The 11284-nt window shown below is 40.1% G+C and overlaps 1 protein-coding gene across 1 annotated transcript in view; it reads left to right on the top strand.

The window, feature by feature from the left end:
• tmtc2b (transmembrane O-mannosyltransferase targeting cadherins 2b) overlaps nt 1–11284 on the top strand; it is a gene marked incomplete at its 5' end in the record, with an annotated part of 115741 nt that overhangs the window by 100640 nt on the left and 3817 nt on the right. The window contains 2 exon segments of the mRNA XM_032523321.1: nt 328–442; nt 7732–7795. Coding sequence (XP_032379212.1) covers nt 328–442; nt 7732–7795 — 179 coding nt within the window.

Raw genomic sequence — 11284 nt, 5'->3', positions numbered from 1 at the left:
AGCTTCTGCAATCCCATCTTATTCTGCAGGTTGATTGCAAACACAGCCGTGCCGATAATCAGACACAAACCTTCAGCGACAAACATTTTCCTCCTAAAGAAACAGATCTATTGAGGTTGGCTAGTCTGAACAAATGGGTCTGAGAGATGGTCAAAGAGTGATGGTATGTTTCGCTCATATCTTGTGTTTCAGCATAGTATTGCAGGGGCAGACCAGGCTGTCACTCTACCGGGGCCAAAGGCAACACTTGCACACTGTGTATCCCTCTGTGGGGAACCCTCAGCAGTTTAACAGCAGTGCTGTTCTCTCCTCTCCTGTCCCGTCCAGGTCAGTTTTTGTTGGAAGAGTCCCGGCTGTTGGAAGCAGCGGAGATGGCAGAGAAAGCCGCGCGCCTCGACAGCGGGGAGTTTGACGTGGTCTTCAGTGCAGCCCACATGCTCAGGTGAGGCTTCAATATGAACTATTCTATTTTTGAGGATTTCCATAGCTACGGCACACGCATAAAGACACTATATGAGATGGGTGGGCCACAGTTTTCCATGGAGTAGCAAGGAGGCTGTGTATTAGAGAGAGGGAGGTCTTCTGTCTGCACGGTTTATCCAGGAGCTTACACTGCTCCTCAGCCAGTGTGATTTACTTGGCTGTACTTTGTAATCCTCTTTTAGTTGCCACTGCCAGCCCGAGAGCTGCTGGTTTGTCTTCATATGCTCTCTCTCACATTATCTCACTCTTTCTCATGTGGCCCCCGCTCAAACTTGAAGGTCTGCTTCCAAATTAGTTAAAGATTCAGCTGATGGGCCTGAGCGGCAGAGCTTTAGCAGCCCACAAGCTGTTGTGTTTCTACACACAAGCTATGGAGTGGAAATTTGTAAATACAGCCACCTGCCAACTTACAGTGGGCCGGCCAATTGACTGAATAAACCTACAAAATGATACATTGTGACTCAGTGTAGAGATTTCCTTCTTTAAACAAATCATGGGTAACTCAGGGATTTTTAAATCAAAGCTCCCTGCTGAAAGAAAATAGTTCTCTTTAAAGGAATAGTTTTTTTCCCAAAGTTAGGGGAGAAATCCTATACCACAGTTAGAGTAGCTAACGTAAAGACTGGAAGCTGGGGGAAACGGATCGCCTGGTTCTGTTCAAATGTAACAAAATTGGCCCACCAGCACCTTCAGTGGTCACTAATTAACACGGTATGTATTGTTGGTTGAAGCTGTACACAAATCAAAGTGTAAAAAATGTGGGACATGTCGATATGGAGACTCCTTCACGTGTGAAATCCGGAGTTTCCCACATGGTGAAAAGAACTACAGAGGTGTAACTACCATAGTAGTAACATGTAAATAAAATCCAGTATTACACTGATACAATCAAATTAAGTGATTTCACAGGATATACCCTGCTTTAACAGGTTTTACTTGTTGACAGACTGCTTCAAATTCATAACAGAAAAAAGTAATTTAGGCTACATGCATAATGGAATCATTTGAATATTACATAAACAGCCCCAAGTTAGAATAACAGAGCTGATATTGGAATAACAAAGCTGATATAACCTGACTGCAGCCCCAGTATGTAAAACCAAACGTGTCATTTTTACACTTTAGCACGCTTTAGTCTGACTCACAGGGTGTAGTCTGTGCATTTAATCCTGCAAATGGCCCTCTATTTCACACAGAATTCTTCTTCCCTTCCACTATCTGTGTGTTATTGTTTTCAAAATCCCCGTCGCCAAGCAAGAAAACAACAACAATTTTTAAGCTAGCAACCTACACGATGAAAATGGCAAGTTTTCCCAAAGATTTTGATTGTGCAATAAGGCAGGTCTGCTTGGTTTTTTCAGTGAATGGGTGTAAATGATTTAGAAGGCATATGTTGCATAATAGCATATGTTGCATGCAAATGAACATTTACTGTCTAACAGGGACGTTTTTGCACGTTTGCTCAACGGTTAAAGGAATATGCCACTGTTTGTCGAAATAGGGTTATTCACCAATCTATAATTGTATCGGAGGGCAAATGCATTTTGGTTTGGTCAAAAAGTTGAGGACTACAGGATGGATCAACGCTGAGAAATCCTCGGTAGCTGTGACACAACTGTCTTGACTGTCTGAGAAGTCATCCTCTTCGTCTCTCACAAAACCCGCCATGTTCCTCGCCATTCACTGTCTACTGTAGGAAAAATAACCCGCTAATATTCATGATGCTGCTTTTTGTTGTTGTTGTTGTTGGGCCATTTTTTACTCAATTGTAGACATGCTAAACGACAACATATGATTCCATTCACTTCGCTAAGCTAAGCACTGAGACAAAAATGCATTTAATCGCCTATATAAATTTACAGGAGATGATGAATAACCCTGTTTCCACATACGGTGGCGTATTCCTTTAAGGAAAAGGTTTCACATTCCAAGCTTGGCCTGTCGTCTGCAATAAGCTAGTGAGGGTAGACGCAGACATTTTGTCTTGACCGATCTACCAATCCGTTCCGCTACACATGAGCTTCTGTGATATGTTCCATAACATTAAAGAGCCACTTACAGCAATTCAATTTTCCATGGTTTTACCGAGTCCAGTGACTCTTGGGCACCATTGATTAACTTATGTTTGTCTTTTTAATCAGTAAAAGTCTATGTCTTTTATGGTTTTATGACGCGTTTTCTTTTTCCGGGCTTTATCCATTGTCGCGCAAGTGCTTTCCTCCCCACGTGAAAATGTTCCAATATAACAAGATTCCTCCCGACACAGGCTCCGTCGCTGCATCTTGGGCCTAGCACCACCCAAGACAATTGCGATCGGTTAAAGAAATACAAATAAACCCGTGTTTTTTTCCCCCTTGGTGTGGAATTACACAGCAGCTCTAAATCGAATTGCGAAGATAGGTCTGGATATGTAACACTAGCTAAGCTAAACTAACCACCTGCTGGCTGTATTTTCATATTTAGTGTATGGTCACACAAAATTGTACAGTATCAATCTTCACATGTAACTCTTGGCAAAAGTTTCCTAAAATGTCTTGAATCTTGAGTTTGGTGTTGCTTTACCCAAGAGTAAAGAGTTGCTACACAGCTGTATGTAAGATCTTTACCCAGCTGTTTTATGCATAGCTCTGATCATGCAGGATCTTCACCACCAACAGCCTTCAGTATTGAAGGCCTCTTCCAGGGTCAAGACCCCTGGCTGCTAAGGAGAGCCTCAAGCTGTGCTCGGGCTGAACTTTTCCCCACCTGCTTGGCATGGGGTCTCACTCCTCCACAGCTCATGTTCTTTATGTGTTTGTCTTGGACACGGACGCGGAAAGGCCCTCGGTTGGTTGGGACACGAGTGAATCTACACGGGGGAAGGGAAGAGATTAAAAGGAAGGGCAGATGCTCTCAGATGTGCAAATGTCGTTTTTATAACCCTCCTGGGCCCTTGGTTTTTTGGCTATTTTGTTTCCAAACTAATAATTTCCTTCTTCCTCCTTTGAACAATTATTATGGTGTTTATAGTTTGAATGTAGGACAGGAAAGGTTGGTTAATGGTAAAGCCAGTGGGATGTCAATGTGTCAAATCTCTGTGAAAGCCAAAAATTACATCATACAGCGACTTCAAATCTGTATATTCACAGACAGCCGTGCGGAAACAAATCACCAAAAGACACACTCAGACTAGTTATGCACTTACAGTTATCTGTCTGTGTTATCTCACAAACCGTTAGTCTGATGGATTTCAAACATGACAGGTGCCTTTCTACGTGGTGATTTTTGCAGATATGTGTTGACTGGGTGGGTAATACAGTGCCATTAGTCTATAAGGCTAATGTCTGGTTACTCCACATTTTTACTGTAATATTTTGGGATTACATTTTTAATCTGCAGCGTTCTCTGTCAGTTAAATCAGTAAGTTAGTAGTAGGGTATCAAGAGGGTCCTTCTTTAAGTAATTTTGGGGTACAGTTTGGTTTTGATAAATTCTACAAACAGCAATACCACAGGCCAAGCAATCGGCCCGATCCAAACAGGCACATTTTTAACAGGCACTGCACTAGTAATAATATAAAATACCATATCTGAAATATCCACTTTGTATTCTTCTAGCATGTCATGATATTAGGTATGCCAATTGGTGCAAAACGTACAGTATACACATTGGTTTAAATGGTTTAATTTGATAATCTTGTCATGGTAATAAAATGACTAGATCGAATCAAGTTACATTAGGTGTACTGCACATACAGTACTACCCTTAGGGAAGATGTCTGTGTTCAGTGTAACATTCTAACAGAGAGAATCCTACTCTCAAAAAAAATGCAATTTTGTGCTCAAGACAGATGGGACAGCTGCAGTTTAAGCACAAATATCTGACTGTTGTTGAAAACGCAATTTGTTCATTCAGTCATTAATATCCAACAATGTCATGCTTTAAGTAATTCTGTCTGTGGTGTGATTTGTGAATGTCTAGTATGTGTAGACCATCTTTAGACAACAAGATTTCAGGCTAAAAATATCAGGGGTTGAGTTGCTGATTTGAAATAGGGTTACCCTTGTGTTGCCCTCGGGTCAAATTGACCCGTTTTTGTGTTTTATATCAAAAATATTAAATTTCTTTTAACCAAATTGCCCAAAAATAACATAGATGATTCCATATGTTCTTCAGGTGACATTAATGAATTTTTTGGGGGGGTTGATTTAATCATATATAATCTGAATTCTTTTTTTTTTTTTTATGGTTTCAAAACAGTATCCGGGCTAAACTTTGACATTACATCCTCTGATCTTAACTATGAGTCAAAATAATTCATAATTTCTGTCTTTTTAACTAAAAACGTACATATAATTTGAAACAAATGAGGTTTGTTGACCATGAATTCCAAGAATAAGTGTAAAACCTATTATTAAAACAGCTCAGGTTTTTTTTAAAAGCACCAAAAGCATGGAAAAAGTGACAAAAGAAATACGGAAAAACACAAAAACAATTCAATTTTGACCTAGAAGGCCAAGTTCATGGTTAACGTGAAGACAACACAAGGGTTAAGAATTCTTTCCCTTGGGGGGAATTTATTTCTTTCCTACCCCCTTTTCCCATCCTTCTTGATATCCCGGTGCTCTTGTAGCCTGACTCTGACTCTTCCTCGGGTTTAGACCAAGGCAGTGGTTTACTTGGCCTCCATTGTCTTCTGTGCTCTCAGAACCCGCAGTCAGACAGCCCTCGGAAGTCTCGCTGCCCCCTTGGTTATGGTGTGGCAACTCTCCAGTTCTCCTTTGATAGTGTGTTTATAAATGTGATAATGATATTACATAATTAGATTTGTGCATTTTTTTCTCAGAAGGTTATGCTTTCTAAATATTATGCTGGCAAACAAACGTAGGGTTGTGGTTGGACGTGAAACCCACATTTATAACGTCGGGACAAATTCAGCAACTGGAGTCGGTGTCTGGATCGCCTTTGGAATGTAAAATGCTTTTTTGGAACAGAGATGGAAATATTCACTAAAGAAAAATAACAGCAGTGGCATGCTCTTCTGTATTTCTGAAGTATGCATTGTGATAACCTGTAAATTACAAAATTACACAAAAGATATTGCTTTAGTCGTGTTACCATGACTTCTAGAGATGGTAGTGTCGGTTGATCCAACACTTTGGTCACAGACTGAAATATCACAATAACACCTACAGTGACTTGCATAAGTTTACACACCCATGCTAAAGTTGATTTTTATTTTTAACTAACGCCATATTGTCACATACCCTTCACCATACATAGAGATTGGCATGGTTGTATTTCAATTAGCTTAATAGCCGGATTGCATTGAGAGATGATCTTATGGAAAGTTCCGCATCCCAATCTCTATGTATGGTGAAAATTATGTGATGATGTGGGGCCAAGGGAACCTTTATTGATGCATAGTATCCTGGATCCATGAAATAACTGGTCTTTAAAAATAAAAATGTCCCTGCCTCTATGGGAATTTAACATAGGGATATCCCCCCTTGTATTTTAAGGAAGAACATTTATTTATTTACAATAGATTATTCATTTACCAAGAAAATTGGTGGCCTTAAAAGGTTGGCTTTTCCTAATTCTTTTGAATGAAGGCATTAAGATCAATTTCCAAAAGTTGTTTTATTCCTCTTTTTAATCAACTTTAGCATGGGTGTGTGAACATATGAAGGCCACTGCATCTGACGGATTACCATGCAAGTTTGTACAGACATTCATGGTTCCCAAAGGATGAGCCCTACTGACGTTGGTGATGCCCTGACTGTGAGGTTAACACATGTGCTTTTATGTGTGTTAACAAATGTCTTTTCCTGGTAGTAATTAGTTTTGAATGTCAGTTATAGGGTTACCACTTTGTTATATTCATCCCTGCTTCATGTTTGTTTATACAACAACGATAACCCAGGCTGCGACGGAATATTAACCGTTTATTAGCCCAACAGCATATTTTTTCAGCAGCATGGCTAACACCAACAACGGAAGCTACTATACCCACAATTCATCAGGGGATCTCACTACGGAATAAGAAATAGCCCAAAATACACAACACAGTTTGACTCGCAACTCTTGGTGGACTTAAAAATCCCTATTTCCTTTGAATGTGATGTTTAACTTTTTAAATAGGACCCAAGAAAAATGGGTTTCCAGGCTACATTTAAGTTATTAAATTTGTAACATTGTCTCATCATTGATCACTAAGGAATAAAAAAAAAAAGGTTTGGACACATGAGACAGTGTCTTAAACCAAACATAAATACTATGTGTTTAGGTAGGCCCTAATCCTAAAATAAAAGCTTTGCCTTTGATCTGGAACCATATGGATGATGATCCTTAATAGACCTTGACAGTCTAAATGAAACAGGTTCCTACGGCCTTGCCTCCTTTGATCATTACGACTTATGGGGGTCCACAGCCAGCCGTCGTTGACTCTGTCCTTGACTTTGTCAAAGTTAAATTGTTTTCAATGAGACAATTGTTACCATCAGTGAGAAGCATGCAGCTGCGGACCATAAAGGTGATATTTCTGTGATACCAGAGTATTAATAACAGGAAAGGCCTTGCGACAGTGGAGCCACAGCTTTGTGTATAACAGTAGGCAAGGAGGTTATGAAAAAAGATTTAAAAAGAAAAAGCATAATATAAGACATCCTGTCTTGACTGCAGGCTTTATGTCCTCAGGAGCAAAGTAGTTCTGATTCCAGGGACCCATGCCGATAAGCCATCTGCCCCCCCAAATCCTTTGTGTCGCAGTGTGGCATATGCAGCATGTTTTGATTCATCTGCGCCATCTACTCTGCTGTCCTGGTTGTTATGATAGTATGATCAAATTAATTTGTGTTTCCACACTGTTTGCATTCCTTCAGCGTCTCATCCAGCATGTTAAACCACAATCTCCCCCCACCAGCTGTAAACAGAAATTTACTGTGAATATTCTTGATCAGCCTTGGTTTGTTGATGAGTTCTATCTTTGCAAGTACCCAATAAGGCAAATGTCCTGTCCTCATAATTCAATTAAAGCAGAAAGTGCTTGCTGTGCACTGCTCAGCACAGATGTTATCAAGAAAGATGCTATCAAACGAGAAACCTACAGGCGATTTGATCGCGGCTTTTTCCCCCTCTTTCTTTTCCCTCCTGTTATTTTCTCAGTGACCCCTGAGTGCCAGTAAACACGCAGGGTTCAAGGCCCCATCCAAAGCCAGGAGCAATAAAGATGAGTAATGATTGCCTCTCTCTGTTTTCCCTTTGCAGACAAGCCAACCTTAACGAAGCGGCCGAGAAGTATTACGGACAAGCGGCGAGCCTCAGACCCAACGTGAGTACAACCACAACTAGCTAATCATCCCCATTACCATTTACCCTGACAGACACTGTGCAATCACATTCTGGGTGGCTTTCCAATATTAGTACTGCCCGGTCTGCCATGTCACAATGGCCTTCATTGTCAGTGGGTCCTAGGGAAATGGGGGGCTATGTTTTTTTTCAAAGCTCAATGGTTTGTTTGTGAAGCATCCATCACCAGCTTCAAGGGACAAGCCAGGGCAAGTAGATTGAAAAGAATAATGATAACAACACTCAGTCGGGGGACTTTGACATCTTAAAAATGAATGGGGTCCAGTCTTTGAGAGCTCTGGCAGGAGGGGTCCAGTTGTTTAAGTGAGGGCCACAGAGGGAGCACAATATGTTTGCCATGTGGTCACCCTGTTTGTTCCTGTGTCTTGATTAGAATAAATCAGTTCAGGATTAATCCTCAAAATATATCTGGACAGCGTTATACAGGCACACAAACCCCAGTATAATATATACAAACAATGACAAACAAAACATTGAGCATAACAAAAGGATCAAATTTAAGATTTTCACAAGAAGCACGAAATGGAGCTTCTATCAGTGTTAACTTTTGCCAAAGCATTGTGTATTTTTAACATCTAATTAACCCCAGACGTAGGTTAATATATATAGTTATTATATATAGTATATATATATGCTGTATTTTTTTTAGGGTTTTTTCAAAGCATAAATGATGTAGGAGAACCAAAGAGTTTATGGTGTTTCCATAAATTCTCTTTTATAACTCCTGTTTCTGCTGTGAGGATGCTCTCTATAGAAATATCTAATCACTCCCTTTTTTTCTATTTTTATCAAAATTTGTAGAACCTTTGGAGTTAAAGAAAGATTTGGAAATCTTAAAAAAGATTTTTGTTGAAAAATTGGATCTCACCTTTCAAGACAGACTATAAAGCCTCTTTTTCTCTGACGATTTATGTCTTTTGTCCATCAACAACAAAATAAAGGATGGTTTTCTGATGGGTTTTTCCATCCATTCAGTCATTTCATATTTACTTGCTGATCCTTTAAGGGTTATGGGTGCTGGACCCTATCCTGCAATGGGTGAGAGGGCAAGTTAAACTTAGGTTGACGACCGTGGGAGTTGTTGTGAGGTCACAGGGTAGTTGTGTAGTTGTGTAAAGACCTGCTGAGGAAGTTTGTGTTCCTTCCAGTTCCAAATCCGTGTAATTTTCACATGACTGTTTCTTGGTATCTGTAATTGTACAAACATACTTTTAAAGTTAAAATCCAAACACAGAGGCACTTTTTTGCCCCTTCATGGTCACTTTTGCTTGAATGCCTTTCGCCATTTTTATTGCTTACAGCTAAGGCACAATTGTAATTTAGCATCTTCATCCGTCTTCTTTACCATTATCCTTTGTTCTTTCCGATGTGACTTGACTTAAGCCATGTACCCTGTCCATCTTCATTTGACTCTTCACTCTCCAAAGGCACTGGTGTTTTATATTAAGCACATGTGTTTGCTCGCTCTGAGTAAGAGAGGAGAATACTCTCCATTCAAAGGATTTAGTCCCTTAGTCCTACAATTCCCTCTATCTAGACAAGCTAAATCCCATCGGATGCTTGGTTTGCTTTGCTCGATCTCTGCACCCTATGACTACTATCCTTTTCCCATTCCAGAAGATATTCTTAATCTTAAAATGCCAATCTGAAGTCATTATGGTCAGGTCATTTCGTTTACTCTCACAGCCTTTACAGCATATGTTGCTTTACGGTCTAGGTTAGTATGCTCCACATCTGGCCGGGCCTCTGCTGCTACATGCCAGTTTTAGGAAGGGTAGGCAGGCAGAGAGTTTGCAGAGCAGCAGGAAATGAGGAAAAAATGAAAGCTTTTGACAAGGGAACGTTTTGCAGAGTGTTGCAAGTGTTGCAAGGGGTGAGGAAGAATGCAGGAGTAGGGTTATAAATCACAAAAGTCTTTGCCATGTGAAGAAGGGGGAGAAAAGCCGCGGTGAGGAAAGGTGGGAGCCTACGGGGGAGAGTAGAGGAAGGAAACTAAACTCAGCGATTGATAAGTCCTTCATGGGCAAAGAGAGGAAAGATCTAACCAGGAGTTAGTTGATATTCTACCCCAAAGTCAGACGCCCATTTCAGAATTGTGTAAGGTAAAGGTACGTTATTGTCACATACACCTACAGTACATGTAGCGAAACTCTTTCTCTGCATTTAACCCAGCCCGGGGAACCAACTCCAGATCTGAGCCAGTGCCTGGCTGGAGAACCTAGTAAATGTTTTTTGATGGTGGGGGGAACCGGAGCACCTGGAGGAAACCCACGCAAACATGGGGAGAACATACAGACACACACAGGAAGGCCCGGAACAACCTGGATTTGAACCCTGAACCTTCATGCAGTGAGGCCACCATGCTGCCCTATGTGTAGTTACACATCTTCACCGACCTCTAATCCATCTGAATACTACTTTTATCTGGACAGACTTTGTTTTTTGTTGTAAACTCTTGTTAAAAGCGTCCCCATTGCCGTGTCGTTCAACCAGTGTCAGAGAATAGAACGAGAAAGCTTGAATCTTCACTGCAACATTCCTGTGTACATTTGCCATCAATCAAATCCACTCATGCCGTCAGATGTGCAGTAGTTGTTTTTCCCCAATAGCCAGCTGGGTATTAGTCAACCTTTGTCATTCTTTTATTTAGTGACCATGTTTTGAGTCATGTTACCTTGTAAACTGATTGACATCGTAGCAACAGACTGAGGTCAAGGGCATAGTGTCCTTGGAATGGGGAGGTGCGATCTCAGTTTGATTCAATCACTAATAGACTACCAATCTGTATCCTCTTACTCTCCAACCACCAACATCCCGAAGCTCCGAGTTAATCAGAATGTTAAAAAACACTCTGGAATAATCTTAGTCTCTCTTCATTATTACTGTGCACTCCATGCATTAAAGCTTTACAAGCAGTAGTGAGTGGTTTTAAGACTTGTGTTGCCGTCAGGGCTGAAAAGGTCCCCAAACTCTCTGCATTTTGGGTAAAAAAATAAAAAGCATTGTTTGTCTTTACAGATAATTATAAGTAATAATCAAAGAAAATGCAGTAAATGATACTGGCTCTTTGCAGTAAATATTCAAATAAAACATTATTTATTGAGTAGGTTCATTGTTGACATTGGAAATGATTTGTATGATTGTTTTTGTCCCCAAAAAATTATATAACGTAATAACATTTATCCAAAGAAGCAATCCATAAAAGTATAGGTGATTATTAGGAATTTCTACGTGGAAATATTTTGGTATACTGACATTATTATGGAGAGGAGGATAACCTAATTAAATCATAATGTATTTTAATTCCTAATAAATTAATTGTAATGTCCCTCCACGTCTTAACCCTTGTATGGTATTCTGGTCCAATTGACCCATTTCAAAGAAAATTCATAAAGGAAAAAAAGTACATTTTGTCTACCTGAAAATCTTACCTTATTTTCTGTGATAAACA

Source organism: Etheostoma spectabile, chromosome 8 (genome assembly GCF_008692095.1).
Source record: "Etheostoma spectabile isolate EspeVRDwgs_2016 chromosome 8, UIUC_Espe_1.0, whole genome shotgun sequence".
NCBI classification, from domain to species: Eukaryota; Metazoa; Chordata; class Actinopteri; order Perciformes; family Percidae; genus Etheostoma; species Etheostoma spectabile.
Note: the sequence above shows the minus strand (reverse complement) of the source record. Positions and strands in the feature narration are given on the sequence as shown.